Below are 16,272 nucleotides of genomic sequence, written 5' to 3' on the forward strand. Positions count from 1 at the left end.
GTATCTCTAAGTTTTAGCCCAGCCACCCTGTGGAGGGAACTCTTTTTGGATTCTTGTATCCACAATCTCATTATTTTGGTCACTACCTAACGCTCATGACCATAGGTGAGGGTTGGGACGTAAATCGACTGGTAAATCGAGAGCTTTGCTTTCTGGCTCAGCTCCTTCTTCAACACAACGGTCTTATGCTCCATTTTAGACCACGAGATACTTGAACTTCTTGACCTGGAGCAGCAACTCACTCCCAACCCAGAGGGACCAATTCAGCGTTTTCTGGCAGAGAACCATGGTCTTGAATGTGCTGACTTTCATCCCCACCACTTGACACCCGGCTGAAAATCGCCCCAGTGCGTGCTGGAGGTCACGGCCTGATGAAGCCAACACAACCACTTCATCTGTAAATAGCAGTGAAGCAATTCTGAGGTCCCTAAACCGGGCACTCTCCTCCCCCCGGCTTGAGATCCTGTCCATGAAAAATCACAAACAGAATTGGTGACTAGGGACAATCCCGGTGGAGGCCAACACACTTTAAAAAATAGACTTGACTTTCTTTCGAGAATACGGACACAGCTCTCACTCTGGTTATTCAAGGACCGGATGGCTTGGAGCAATAGCTCGGTATCCCATAATCCCGCATTAGCCCTCACAGGCCTCCTGTCTCAACCTGGCGGCTGCCAAAATGGGCCGCGTAGGAAAAGCTTGACCGGTGATCTGGAGAGGCCAGATACAGCCATGGGGAGTTTGCAGTGTATTTGGAATCACAAGTTTATTAACCGGTAGGAAAACTTCCTCACCGTGGCATCCCTAGACAGTTTTTGTTTCTTTATGTTGTTTTTTTCTTCCTCAGATACCTGGTTGCCTCCCATGCCGTGGCAGTTGAAAATGCCGACTTTCTCATTCTCCTTGCGGGCCATGTTGTCCAGGCACTGGTTGGTCTCCACGTTACGGATCTGAGCAGAATGCACACAGAAACCATATTAAGTAACAGATTCAAACAGATTCAGATTCATTGTGTCTGCCTAAAGGCAGTGAATCACAGATGCATCTGTGTCTGTATTACAGCGAATTACAGTATCTAAAATTTTGTGAGTCAGATAATGTATGTTTGTGTGTGAATGAGTATACCTCTCCCAGGGAGTAATAGTGTCTGGGGATCTGAGAGTCAGGGTAGACGTTCTCCAAGTACCAACTGAAGGGTTTACAATGAAGCTTTTGTCTCAGAGCCGTGCGAGATGTGATGTCACCGTAGTCCACTTTGGTCACACCTGGACACACACACACACACACACACACACACACACACACACACACACACACACACACACACACACACACACACACACACACACACACACACACACACACAGTGTTTGCATGGCTGTTAAATTCCTTTTTTCCATGTAACCATGATTTAAAGTGTGTCATTGTTAAAGTACAATGAGGCCACACACTGATTTGAAGCATGTAGACCCAATTTCATTGAACTGCAGAGCTCACATATCTGAGTGCCAAGAACCTGAAAAGGTGACACTTGAATATGAAGTCTCTATAGACTAGGTGGAGCTTACTCCTTTGCAGAGGGCAGCAGCTTGGATTCATGACTTTTACAAAAGATTCCAAAAAAATACCTAGTTTTTAGGAGAAATGGTGCCAGATTATCCCGGAATCCCATGCTGTATGTTGTAATAGGATGTGTGGGATCAGACTAGCTATTGAGAGAGCTATAACAGAGCAGTGACTGCAACAAAGTATATAGCAAGCCTTTATACCGTGAAAAACCACCAGTAAAGGCTTCTAAACCAAAAACTACACAAACGGACATGTTCCAGCAGTAATGTAATCCGAAATTAAGGAGAAAATAACATCTGCAACCAAGATTACAGGTTTCCCTGACGCGTTATTATGGAACCCACGCAACTTCTAGGCAAGACCCGCCCTTCAATAGCATTCACACAATACTATTGGCCAGGCGTCCATGCTTACGCAAGGTAATGTAACCCGATTTGTTCAGGTCCTATCCCGACTAAATCGGCTATCCTAACCTTAACCACTCAAGGTCAATGCCTAGCACCAACCAATCGAGCTACTTCGTAGGGCGGGACTTGCCTAGAAGTTATGTGGGATCCATAATAACTCTTCCCTGACATTGGCATGTAGCTACATGTAGCAGTGCATATAATGTAAACACAGCAGTAGCGTGCCTATGGTAAATTACAATATATAGAAATCCAGCTTGGTTTGACGTGATACTGAGCTGAGAGTAGAAAAAAAACAGTGGGAAATCTGAGGTTTTGGCTCTGAGGGTTTATTTTTCCATATATAAAACTTATTGGACAAACTTATTATATGAAACTTTGTCCACATTTAATATGAACATTGGCATGTTTAGAACTGGTTTGACAATAACAGAACAGCTCCCCCTTGTGGAGAATCTACAGTGTACTAAACAAAAAATAGAGTAATTGAGTTTTTGAGTTCCAAGCCAGTTCTAAGAGGTGGTTTGCATCTAAAAATAGTCTCTATTTAGTGACTTTTGCTTTACTTTTACTTGTCTCTCCTTTGCCAGAGTGTATTTGTGTTTAAGTCAATATATGCTTCGTAGCGTGAAATTACTTGCCACCCCCCAACCCGCACTGTTGGGTCACCACTGCAACATCTCACTGTTACCTGGTTAATGGATAGATCACACCTGCCACAGAGATTAAACTTCACACATGAGCACATGCATGCATACTTGCATGAGCGCAAACACACATAAATGCAGGCACGCACGCATGCTCACATCCACACAAACTCACCAGGAGAGATGATGTAGAAGAAGTTTTTAAATTCATCCATCCAGACTTCTGCCAGTCGTCGGTTGTTTTTGTTGATGATCTGTCCCGTTCCTCCAGGAAAAGTGTAGGGTGTTGCCTTTCTGAACACATGGCCCACGTGAGAGCATGTGACAATCTCTAGAGTCCCACCACACTGCCATATCTGTGAAACAACATATTTGGCATCAACACACAAATACAGTATACTGTGTAGAATAAACATACTGTAAGGCCTCTGCTGGGAGATGGATGACGCATTTTGGTCCTGTCTGTATGTTGTGACAGTCTGAATACGTTTCAGCGCCAGTCAGGATGACGCCTGACAAAGTATTTGTCAAGTCAACAATTTAGTCAGAAAAGTCAAACTCACAAGTGTAATGTGCATGTGTGTGTTTCTGACCTTGAGCAGACACTAATGCCTGCCAGCGCATGGAAGAACACAGTCATGTCAATTGGCTGCGGGTGTGTTCACTCACTCTAAAAGAGATTTCCAGGTTCTCTCCACCCCAGATGTCCATGCCTGCGTCATATGTGCCGATCTCCTGAAAATAATCTCTGTCTATGGAGAACAAGCCGCCTGCCATGGTGGGAGTCCTGGAGAGAGGCAGGACAGTAGGGGGAAATAGGAGTAAGGTTAGTTGCACTTAATTCACTGAAGGCCTGCTTTCTAAAAGGTCACATAGCATCTACAGATCCCATCAAAGTTTTATGTATCGCCACTCTCACCCCCCTGTTATTCACTGTTTTCCTGTTTTTTTCATTCCCTCTTTTTTTTTCTTCTCACTTCTCTGTTGTGTGTCAGTGTTAAATGGCCTCAAGGCTCGGCCCCTATTTCTCCCCCTCACAGAATGGTTTCCTCTTTTGTAGATCAGGCTTATTTTCTTTACTGCCTGTTTTTGCTTTCACTTAAGGTCCAAGTTCACTTAACCAACACACAATACCTTGCATACAAACACGTTTGGCTGAGAGCGGAAAATAATAAGCAACACAAATATTAGCTAGCTGAACAACACACACACACACACACACACACACACACACACACACACACACACATTTTGGCAATGTTATTAATAGAGTGACAAGCTCTCTAAACTCTTCAGCTAGGAATTAAGTCAATATTTTTTACAAGACTCAAACACATCAAAGTAAAACAAACCAAACCCACTAATTTGTGGGAATCTTCTAAGATGTAAATTACAGTGCAAAACTATTTCTAATTAAAGACATTCGTCTAACAGTGAGTGTCTATCACTTACAATGAGTTACATAAAATGTGTTTATTGCCTAAACCACACTGACATAATAAAACAAATAAATACAATAAAAACAAACAACTGTAAATACAGGGATGTATTTTGTACTAAGAATTTAAAATGTTTTTTTTCCCCAGGTCATCCTGTGGTAAATTCTCTCAGATCTTTGTATGAAGGAATTACAGCATCTAATTGACACACGGTCATTTAATATGTTCAGAGGTTTTTCCATAGGTCTTATTTGGACCTTGGTGTCTAGCTGTAAAGAGAAACTTTCTTAGTGACCTCAGACTTTTGCACAGTACTGTAAATTACAAGGTAGATGAGCCCCTAACAACTACTTTAGCAGTTGAGGTTTCCTCCTGTACCGTCACTCTCTGCGGCTCCTCAGAGTGTGACAGCAGCAGGCCTGTGGCTTGCTAGGCACGGCTAATGAAGAAAAACTCTCAAGATAGTAACATTAGCAGCCATTTAATACCAAATGCAGATATGAGAAGTTGAAATCACATCAGTGCTACGCTATCTACTTATTTCCCTCTAGCACATTGTACACTGTGTGAACTACAGTATATTGGTGCTCGACTGAAACCTATACACAAGCTTCACTCTGAAAACTTGTTTATGAGCTATAGCTTTTAAAACTTCACAATAATAAAGAACTACTTCGTAACAGGACAGGGTTTATTTATGTAAGTCATGTCATTAGTCTAAAGTACTTCTTAATTTCCTACCATGACCCTACAACAATTTTGTGTTTTAAGCCAGTTACAAGACACCCTGAGGAAAACTTTGTCACGCACAGCTGTGAAAAACAACTAAAAACGGGCACAGAGTGTTACATAAGATATATTATGTGTGTGACCTTGAATAATGGCGTCAAGCGTGCATAGAAACAAGAGCAGGAAGAAGAGATGATAGACAGGCAGAAATAAGCTCTTGATTTTAGTCCCAAGGCCTCAGCCATGAGAAATGATACAAGGAACAAAACATCTCGACTTAAGCTACACAGACAAGTTCAATCTTTTCTTTCAGTATTTCTTGCCTTAAGAACATTTTATGATTATTAACTGTGGTAAATTAAATGGTGAAGTACCATTACTCTGTGCACATTAATAATGAATGCCTATCAGCAACGCTAAAGCTCACAGGCTATAAGATGTTTTGAACAGCTGACTGACAGTCACTGTGTATGATCATGCGGTATTTTACCAATGATTCCATTATGTCCCTGTAGGCACATTCTTTTTTCACTTGACCCAACAGAGAGGGGTAAGGTTCAGTTGCATAACAGCAGCCCTGGAGCTTGTAGGGATTAACAAACTAGCTGAAAGATACTTCAAAAAGGCCTTGATCGTCCCGCTCTATCACCCACCTGACAGGCAGCGTGCGGTCTCCTTTGCGGCGGTCCATCTCTCTCTGGGGTACAGGGTACCAGCGGAAGTTGAGCTTCCAGTTGAAGCCCCCGTAAGTCATGTCGGATCCTGCCATGTACTCAAAAGTATCATCGCTGATCACGTCAATGATGGGGCATACTACCGTTCTCCTACAGCAAACAGACACACAAACGCACCACCACGCACACGTTCATTAGTCTGCTCTTCGTAACCTTAGGTGGTCATCAGTCACGACTAAGTGCTCATCTGCAAGGTGTGGCACCTCCAGAACCAAATGCATTTAAACAATAGACCACGCTGTGTGTGTGTGTGTGTTATCGCAATATCAACTGGCGCAACAGACACATCGCGAAAGGCTGCGACATATCGCGATAGACACTCAGATTTTTTTGTGTTAGTTGAAAGAAAATATCAGTAGAAAATTACAGTTTAAAAAAATACTGTCATTTTTTAGTGGTGCCTTTTATATTCAATTCAATGTTAAATTTGTTCAATAAAATAATGTTGGAAAATATTTCCTTTCGTTTGTTTTAAATTCAACAAGCAATTTGTTGTATTTTAGCAGAATACTGAAAGCAGCAGAACTGAGTACACTTTAATAGCTGTTTATTTATAGCAAGAAATATCATTATCGTGATATTCAACAACCTTATCGCATGTTTTCCTCATATCGTGCAGCCCTAGTGTGTGTGTGTGTGTGTGTGTGTGTGTGTGTGTGTGTGTGTGTGTGTGTGTGTGTGTGTGTGTGTGTGTGTGTCTCTTACTTGTCTTGCTTGATGCGGGCGAGCAGAGGCTCTAGCCACCCTGTTGTGCATTCACAATGAGCGTCCAGAAAGGTGATGACCTAGAAACATGGTGAAAAAGCATTAGCCAAACCAAACATTGCACAGATATATCATCATATGGTGAGCAGGTCAGTGGGTAGTGGATGTCACATATGTGCAGGGGCACACACACCTGGCCAGTTGAGATGGACGCTCCCTTGAGGCGAGCACGAATAAGTCCAGACCGCTGCTCCATTCTCACCACTCTGACAGGGACTTCAAGCCTTCTGACGTATTGCTCCAACGGCCGCTTTAGGAAATCTTAAACATACAAATAAACATATATATGCAATAAAAGAATCAATAAACACACATAAGCACACAGACAGTCACAACACAAAACACACACCCCTCTGATTTGCACCATCCAACCAAAGGTCCAATAGGGTGAAATGGTGCTGTGTGGTGGTGGATGGGGGTTGAGGGTAATAACAGAGTGTAATCCCTGTGGCTGGCAAATTAAAGACCTAATCTCCCCCAAACATGGATTAACAGTATTGCACAGGGTGGAGTGGCCCACACAGGCCATATATGCTGACTGGCTTTTGGGCAACACAGACACACTTACACACAAACACAGCTACACACACAAACCCCGCAAAACCATACAGTAGGTCTAAAAAAAATAGGCTAAGCCTCAAACAAGAGGCATAAGCACTGAAGGAATTATCTGCAGTGTGTGTGTGTATACCTCTCTCGCTGGCATCGTCCACCAGAACAATCTCCTCCAGCAGTGTGTGTGGAGAGCGGTCGATGACGGAGTGGACGGTTCGCAGCAGTGTGCTCCACGCCTCATTGTGAAATACAATCACCACGCTGGTACGAGGAAGGTTATCGGGGTATAACTTGTTCTTGCACCTACAAAAAGAAAGCAAAACTGAATCTTTAATTGCAAAAAACTGATAGATAGGAATGATAGAAAGATACTTAATGCAACTACAAATATGCATACCAAGCAACTTTTAAATCATTTCAACTCTGAAGAGACAACACACTGTCCAAAATGACAGAAAAAAAAAAGAAAGAAAATCACATGGTACAACAAGAGGAAGTGTGATAATTGCATTGAAAAACCAACACAGACGTGGTTACACAAAGACAACCACATGTGCAATAAGTGAAGTTGTAGGCTTTGAACACAGACAAAACTGAACTGACAGAGACAGCGAGAAAAGAGAAACACACTCTAGTAGAGACATCACATTCCAGCCTCTGTCTGATTGTAAGAGACTGCTACAGAGAGCTGCAGCTAAAGTGAGTCCACACGCTGAACAAGAAGGAAATAGCTAGGACTTAAACATCAACTAAACCGCATTAGTCAGTCATGAAATCGCTGCATTAATCAGATCATTATGGCCTTGTGAAAAATTATATTTTTATCGACTTCAAACACTGAAAACTGAGGGTGAATAATGAGCGAGCAGCCAAGCGTATATTCCAAATTTAGATGGAGAAAGACAGACACACAGAAATAGTGGGTCAGCATGATGACCGTTTAGTGATTAGTGATGCTAATTAGAGTGTGAGTCATTATCATAGCAGTGTAGAGCACACACACAAACATCAAACTCTCTTATTGAGAGACACACAGGGAAGAGAGAGCACAGCAGTCATAAGTAGAGACAAGAGAAGATGGATATGAGTGCCACATACTTATTTAAATAGCTCTCCAAAGTATTCCCTGAGAAATACTTCAATGGTCATACTGGTTGGTTTGCTTTGTTTAGGCTATTAAATACATTTGTGTTGTTTAAATTACACCTGACCACTTTCCAAAGCATAGTTATGGATTTAAGATTGCTTTTGTATCTCACAGGCAGCCATTGATTAATGTTTATTTTATTTTAGTATGAAAATCAGCTTGCAGTGATTTGAAACTTGCTCGAAGTAGCTAGTCCAACATAGTGAACTTTTTACAGCAGTTGCATTTGTTTTTCAAAAAACATATCACTATTTTGAGGTAAAGCATCACACATTCCCATCTGGTTATTTTAGCTATAAAAAGGATTTTTGAGTGAACTTCCAGAAAATGTACTGCTGTATTTTATGATACACTACATACAGTAACAGAAGATTGTATCCATATCGCAGCTTATAAACACTTTTATTACTTTAGCCGACAAAATCCATTTTGGGGTTGCAAGAAAGACAATCTTTCAATTTGCGGGTTCCTACAAGAGTGATTGATGACATTTATGGCAGTTTTATTTCAGTGTTATGCAGACTACAGTAGATGCTGCACAGAATACCACACATTAAAACACTGCACTGCAATATTTATGTATAAAAGATGTCTCTAAATAACCACGTGTCACAAAGAAAGTGCATTGCCGTTTCGCCACAGCTTTACAGAAGTTTGTCAAATCATATCCACCTTTTCATCAGGCATACATGTCTATTATATTCATCTCACCAACCAAAATTAAAAATGGATTTTCTAGGAAACATGCTCTAGTCATTGGTAACAATAATCATCATATTACGATGGACTGATTTACACAACAGCTGGCAGAATACTAATACAATTCCAAAGAAATGTTAAGTATGATTATCCAACTTAAAAAAAAAGCAGCACACGTCAGTTTTGCTAGAGAATAAGTTACAGGCAAACGTCTGTAGGGCAACAAACACTACAGCCTGCCATGATACCTGCATGCAAGCTCTCTGACTTAAAACTGTCTCACAGTCAAGTGTTTTTGTCAAAAGACGCTCAGTAAGCTCCTGAAACTGTCATCTATTCATGACAAAACTGAAAGCAGCTTGAGACTTCCTTCCTCTGACAGATTCAACCCTCACAATAGCCAGATGGAATATGATCTCTCATCATAACTCCCTCCCTCCTTGTGATTATCCAGAGCACTGGAATGCTTCCTCTCTCTCTCTGCTGCTGATTCTGACAGAAGGAATGTAATGGCGATGGAGGAGAGAAGGTCAAGAATATACTCCATCCTGCAGCTGCCGCTGGAGCATGTTAAAACACACACACACACACACACACACACACACACACACACACACACACACACACACACACACACACACACACAACACACACACACACACACACACACACACACACACACACACACACACACACACACTTCTTAGTCCGTGGTGTGCATGCGCGAGTAATTGTACTCTCTGCAAGAGACGGTGATGATTGCACAAGATAATTCATTGTAAAAACAGAGACACCCTTTGAGGTTTTCTCACAAACACAAACAGATCAACCAAGAATTTCCACTTTTCAGAGATGATCTTGAATGTGCAGCTGATGGAAAACAAGACCTCTGTGTGTCCACCCAAACAACATGCATTTACTCACAATGACAAATATATTGTGCCACATCATGATCAAAAAACTGAGGAGTGGTTGTGACTCCTGTGTATCCAAACAGTTGCTGGAGCAAAATCTGGCAACAGCAAAGCAGGGTAATGAGTTTCAGGCGGTTGCTCCAGCCAGTGGATTGTGGGGATAGTCAGAATGGGCGGGCAGAACTGAACTGCATCACTCTTGCGACATTAAACTCAGGCACGCGCACACACACACACATACATCTATATATGCATTCTCATAAACATGTTACAGCCAGAATCTTAAAAAGGAGAAAAAGTTGTCTGAAAGGTGTTGTCATGGAAAGTGTTTTTCATATACTGGAGTAGATCCACACACACACACACACACACACACACACACGGTCCTCTCCTGTTTAGGTTTTTTACACCCAACGACTGCTGACAATAATAAAAATAAATCATCAGTGAGTTTCCACTTCAAAGTTTCAGCTAATGGCGACCTGCTTGGCAATGATGAATTCATTCATCGTTTCCCTAAACCTGCTGATCCACCCACCCACACACACACACACACACACACACACACACACACACACACACACACACACACACACCCACACCCACACATGCTCGATATTGACTCGGTCTTATCTCCTAATTGGAAAAGCAGATAGATGAGAGAAGGCTGAGTGAAAACACACCTAGTAATCAACTCTCGCTCAAAGACTAAAACCCATTTCACGGATCAATGTCCTCTGTCTTTCCCGCCTGTCTAGTGGGCATGTGCCCCTGCCTGTCAGTCTTATGTCTGTCAGTCATTCTGTCTATTGCTCTGAAAACCTCCATTACTGATCTATGCATGTTCCTCTACTGAAGCGCACAAAGGGGCAGAGGGGGGAGGGAGGCCGAGCTGGTTTCCACCTGCTTGAACTAACCTTGACATATTTTTCAAGCTGTTGGTCGGATGCACGCCTGCTGCTGTTCTGACTGCCTGTCTAATGACTGAACAACCCGCAGCCGCTGGCACTGACAGACACTTAAGTGACACTAAACTTCTCATTATAGAGAAGGACTTGTGAATTGAACATACAACCTAGTATTACTGAAGCACATTAAAAAAGGGGCAGCATTACAGCATGTATTTCCTTTTGAAACAGGCCAGCGAGGGTTTAACCTTTAGAGTGAACCAATGGGCTATTAGTCATGGTGAGAAAGGCAGAAAGGCGGGATTGTTAAAGAAATCTGTCATTACTGTATTGGTTGGACCTTTTAGTAATGCCTGCAAATGTAGCATTAGGTCACCACATAAAATAACTGGCTTACTGTGTCCCAATGACATACTACATACTAATTCTAAGCAGGCTTTGAGTCTGTGTTCACACCGCAAAAATCTGTCACTTTCACACCTGTAGTTTGGTTCATTTGGTCCAGATGGACCAAGCGACAAAAATGACATATTGCTGCATTTTAGTTAGGGAAAACATAATCCAGTGACTGCCCATACTACACTTTAATGCATCTTATGTGTTAATTTATGTTCTCTGGTGTCACAAAGAGCTCAGAAAGAAATACCCATTCATAAGCCTTAATAGTATTGATAAACTGCAAAAGAGTGTCTTGTACAGCAATACTATGGAGGGGGGTCACCATGGAACTTTTTAATGGACTTAATAAACTGTCAAAGTACACATAGGACACAAGCACAACACACCACAGTGCTAACTGCTTTTGACTTTCTTGATCAGCTGACACGCATACGTGTTATCGTGGTTTGAAAATGAATGGCATAAATATGTACATTGCTTATACAGCTCACTTGTCATAGGATCCCTTCCTGTACAGTCCACAATCAGCAGATGGTTTAACAGTAGCTAAGCTTTTGTTTCGTTTACTTTCAGATCACAAACAAATCGCACAAGAGTTCGCTTGGTACTGAGAACCTTCTTTTTCAGGTGGTTTCAGTTGTTTAGTCCACACCAGAGTTCACCTTTCACATAAGCCTAAATCAAACACACTAAACGGGAAAACAAGTTTGTGTTATCCGCTGTGAAAGCACACTCCTTTCTGGCTATTCCAACAGAGGATGCCAGTGAGAGCCATTTTGAGCCTTAATGAGTAGATTAAGTGACAGGACAGATGATTAGCTGCAGGGAGGCTGCTCACCCTTCAAGGCGGACGTCAGGCAGTGACCGATTGAGAGCAATCATCTCAGAGGCCATGAGGTTGAACTGGTTGATCTTAAACATGTCCTTCATCTTGTCCTGGTTCTCCTTAGGGATCACTACAGGCTTTCCACCTTCGCCGGGCCCGTCCCGCGGCCTGGTCAGGGCATCTGCACGCACACGCACACACACACACACACACACACACACACACACACACACACACACAGCTGAAGGGATGTGAGAGTGTGTCTCTGTGATCACTTGTATATGTGTGGCACTCTACACTTACCTTGTCTCCCGGGCAGTCCTCTCTCCTTTTTGTCGTCACACTTGTTGCACTCACTGAAGTAGAGCAAAATGAACATGTCCAGCATCACCCACACCAGAGAGGTGGCCAAAACCACCTTACAATAGGCGAACCTCCGCATCCTAACAAAGTAATGAGAGATAGGAGGGGAAGAGAGAAAATTTAAAGCTCTGACTGAGGTGAACCACACAGACACGTATCTTCCCAATTCCTCCATTTGTCCTTCCACCTGCCTGCCTGTCTGTCTGTCGGCTCTTATCGGTCAGCTGTTTATCAGCGCCTCTCCAAATGGTCACCTTCACACTCAGACAGAGCTGCAAAATGAGCACTGTGCATTGCTGGATTTCTATCTTACATCACTCCAGAAAAAAAATAGTAAATCTATGAGGGCATTTGTAAAAGTTTAGTTTGGATAGGATGTTTCAAGGTTTCTAAGCAAAGCTTTGGCTACTTTCAAGTTTTTAAGCTAAGTTACACGGCGGAAACAGGCATCTTCTGTGTCAGAGTTCCCAAACACCCTGCAGTGTACAAGCCACCCTTTATTCAATCAACATACCAAATCCCTGTGTGCTAAAACACACACACACACACACACACACACACGAGAGAGAGGAGCTGTGATAGTAATTGCTTTTCTTTGGCAGGCAGCGAGAGACACACATAGCCACATTAAAATTCCTCTGCTCCCCTTTCCTTCTCTCCTCCAGCACCATCTCTCCTCTCTTTGGCTGATTCTCTGCCTCAGTGATCCCTCAGGTTGCAGCAGCACAAGCAGAAGGGAGAAAATTAATTTGGCCACAGTGATTTCTCTCGTGCCCCTGGGAGGAAGTGTTTGTGCATAGCTAGCTTAGCTAAGTTTAGCTTGGATGGAGAACTGCAAAGCAGCATTTCTAGATTTCACCTGATTCCAGGATTCTGGTTGCACAGAGTGCCATCCACTGCAGAAAACTAGAGTGAAAATGTGTCTTTTCTCAGACTTTTATGTAATGACTACTTGCAATGAGAGATAAGAGCTGCAGCACAGTCAATAAGAAGGCGCACTAAATTGTGACAAATTGATGGCAACTGCTGAGTTTGATATAAACCAAAATACTGCTCTCAGATGCCAAGTTGACCACAAGACTTAAAATTGCACAGCTCTTGTCAAGCTATTCACAGGAGTTTTGCAACCTTGGAAGACTTTCTCTCTCATGTTGACAAAGAAACTAGTGCAGAGAAACCACCAGCAGATACAGTCAGGCCCATAAATATTGGGACATCGACACAATTCTAATCTTTTTGGCTCTATACACCACCACAATGGAGTTGAAATGAAACGAACAAGATGTGCTTTAACTGCAGACTTTCAGCTTTAATTTGAGGGTATTTACATCCAAATCAGGTGAACGGTGTAGGAATTACAACAGTTTGTATATGTGCCTCCCACTTTTTAAGGGACCAAAAGTAATGGGACAGATTGACAATCATAAATCAAACTTTCACTTTTTAATACTTGGTTGCAAATCCTTTGCAATCAATTACAGCCTGAAGTCTGGAACGCATAGACATCACCAGATGCTGGGTTTCATCCCTGGTGATGCTCTGCCAGGCCTCTACTGCAACTGTCTTCAGTTCCTGCTTGTTCTTGGGGCATTTTCCCTTCAGTTTTGTCTTCAGCAAGTGAAATGCATGCTCAATCGATTCAGGTCAGGTGATTGACTTGGCCATTGCATAACATTCCACTTCTTTCCCTTAAAAAACTCTTTGGTTGCTTTCGCAGCATGCTTCGGGTCATTGTCCATCTGCACTGTGAAGCGCCATCCAATGAGTTCTGAAGCATTTGGCTGAATATGAGCAGATAATATTGCCCGAAACACTTTAGAATTCATCCTGCTGCTTTTGTCAGCAGTCACATCATCAATAAATACAAGAGAACCAGTTCCATTGGCAGCCATACATGCCCACGCCATGACACTACCACCACCATACTTCACTGATGAGGTGGTATGCTTTGGATCATGAGCAGTTCCTTTCCTTCTCCATACTCTTCTCTTCCCATCACTCTGGTACAAGTTGATCTTTGTCTCATCTGTCCATAGGATGTTGTTCCAGAAATGTGAAGGCTTTTTTTAGATGTTGTTTGGCAAACTCTAATCTGGCCTTCCTGTTTTTGAGGCTCACCAATGGTTTACATCTTGTAGTGAACCCTCTGTATTCACTCTGGTGAAGTCTTCTCTTGATTGTTGACTTTGACACACATACACCTACCTCCTGGAGAGTGTTCTTGATCTGGCCAACTGTTGTGAAGGGTGTTTTCTTCACCAGGGAAAGTATTCTTCGGTCATCCACCACAGTTGTTTTCCGTGGTCTTCCGGGTCTTTTGGTGTTGCTGAGCTCACCCGGTGCGTTCTTTCTTTTTAAGAATGTTCCAAACAGTTGATTTGGCCACACCTAATGTTTTTGCTATCTCTCTGATGGGTTTGTTTAGATTTTTCAGCCTGATGATGGCTTGCTTCACTGATAGTGACAGCTCTTTGGATCTCATATTGAGAGTTGACAGCAACAGATTCCAAATGCAAATAGCACACTTTAAATGAACTCTGGACCTTTTATCTGCTCCTTGTAAATGGGATAATGAGGGAATAACACACACCTGGCCATGGAACAGCTGAGCAGCCAATTGTCCCATTACTTTTGGTCCCTTAAAAAGTGGGAGGCACATATACAAACTGTTGTAATTCCTACACTGTTCACCTGATTTGGATGTAAATACCCTCAAATTAAAGCTGAAAGTCTGCAGTTAAAGCAGATCTTGTTTGTTTCATTTCAACTCCATTGTGGTGGTGTATAGAGCCAAAAAGATTAGAATTGTGTCGATGTCCCAATATTTATGGACCTGACTGTAAATGCAACGCTCTGATTGCTAGTTCTCAGTGAAGAAAATAATGTCTGATCAAATCAAGTAAACTACAGCAACAAGAGTTTTGACAAGGTTAATGAAAATACACCATGTTACAGCAGTTTAAACTGGCACTCAGCTGCAGACTGAATCAAATTTAAAATGTGACCTTTAGTTTACAAGTCTCTGAGTAGCCTGGTATCTACATGAAGAACCATTCATGTCAGATCATTTGACAGTGGCCTTTTTAACTTTATCAGCACATCAGCTTTTTTGTCTTATGTGATAATGAACAGATATTGTTGGGTTTTGGACCGTTAGTCAGACAAAACAAGAAATGTCAGGAGGTCGCCTGGGGCTTAATGAAATTGTGATGTGCAATTTTCACAATTTTCTGGCATTTTATAGACCAAAGAAAATAATAAGCAGAAAATCTCATACTTAGTTTGGTGGAACATTTGTTAGTTGCAACCCTAGTGTTTCTTTTATTCAAATAGTTTACAAAGCACTTAAGAGTTGCTGAAATCTAGTTGAATTATAATATTTATAAGAGGGGGCCCAGAGTTTCAATAAATATAAAGACAATGAGCCCCACCAAACACCACAACTACCTAAACACAGGCAAGAAAATACATAGTGGTCACCACAATTAAATCTAAGGATCTGACTGCCAATCTCCCAGTCGAATCGCGTCATGTCTCGTTGACTATCCATTTTCGGAGAAACAGCTGAATCTCGAAGAAGAAGAAGAAGAAGAAGAAGAAGAATTATTGGCATATATATATATATATATATATATATATATAGTAGCCTTTCAAGAGAGGCTTGGAAATATTGTATATCTTTTATTTATATCTTCTGTATATCTACAAAAGGGGGGGCCTGCAGAAAATGTTTGGGAACCACTGAAGTAGGTGATTTTCGCACGTAGCATTCTGTACGTGTTATTGGTGGTGTGTGGTAGTGGCATGTTCACACCATTGACTGCAGTTGGTACTGCTGTTACTCTACAGTATACAGAGAGCAAATGGCTGAGGGCTAGGTGCTATTAAAACATGTGCCATGCCATACGGTATGTAACTGTATCTTATAATAGCTTTCACCCTTGCTGTTTTTTAAGTCTACTTTCTATTTTACTGTAAGCCCTAGTTAAATACCCAGGTTTTCTCAAATGTTAGGGTTCCCATCACATCCCTGACATGTTGGTGTTACACTACAGTCAGGACTGTTGCGGGGGAAACCAACGTAAGAGTAAATAAAGAAAAGAAAAAAGTGGTATCTTCCTGTTAAGTAACAGTAAGTTAATTCACAGATCCTCCCGGATATCCTAAAAAA

At 41.9% G+C, this 16,272-nt stretch overlaps 1 protein-coding gene across 4 annotated transcripts in view; it reads right to left on the bottom strand.

Moving 5' to 3' along the window:
- Nucleotides 1-16,272, bottom strand: part of galnt1 (UDP-N-acetyl-alpha-D-galactosamine:polypeptide N-acetylgalactosaminyltransferase 1) — a 43,279-nt gene that overhangs the window by 2,461 nt on the left and 24,546 nt on the right. For 3 of the 4 annotated variants that reach the window (XM_078253023.1, XM_078253022.1, XM_078253024.1), the window contains exons 4-13: nucleotides 12,042-12,181; nucleotides 11,751-11,919; nucleotides 6,982-7,148; nucleotides 6,424-6,551; nucleotides 6,231-6,310; nucleotides 5,445-5,615; nucleotides 3,293-3,410; nucleotides 2,799-2,979; nucleotides 1,126-1,265; nucleotides 795-950 (exon numbers count right to left, since the gene is read on the bottom strand). In XM_078253023.1, coding sequence (XP_078109149.1) covers nucleotides 795-950; nucleotides 1,126-1,265; nucleotides 2,799-2,979; nucleotides 3,293-3,410; nucleotides 5,445-5,615; nucleotides 6,231-6,310; nucleotides 6,424-6,551; nucleotides 6,982-7,148; nucleotides 11,751-11,919; nucleotides 12,042-12,181 — 1,450 coding nt within the window. The remainder of the gene's footprint in view (nucleotides 1-794; nucleotides 951-1,125; nucleotides 1,266-2,798; nucleotides 2,980-3,292; nucleotides 3,411-5,444; nucleotides 5,616-6,230; nucleotides 6,311-6,423; nucleotides 6,552-6,981; nucleotides 7,149-11,750; nucleotides 11,920-12,041; nucleotides 12,182-16,272) is intronic. The other variant, XM_078253025.1, reaches the window with a different exon arrangement.

Source organism: Sander vitreus, chromosome 6 (genome assembly GCF_031162955.1).
Source record: "Sander vitreus isolate 19-12246 chromosome 6, sanVit1, whole genome shotgun sequence".
Lineage (NCBI taxonomy): Eukaryota > Metazoa > Chordata > Actinopteri > Perciformes > Percidae > Sander > Sander vitreus.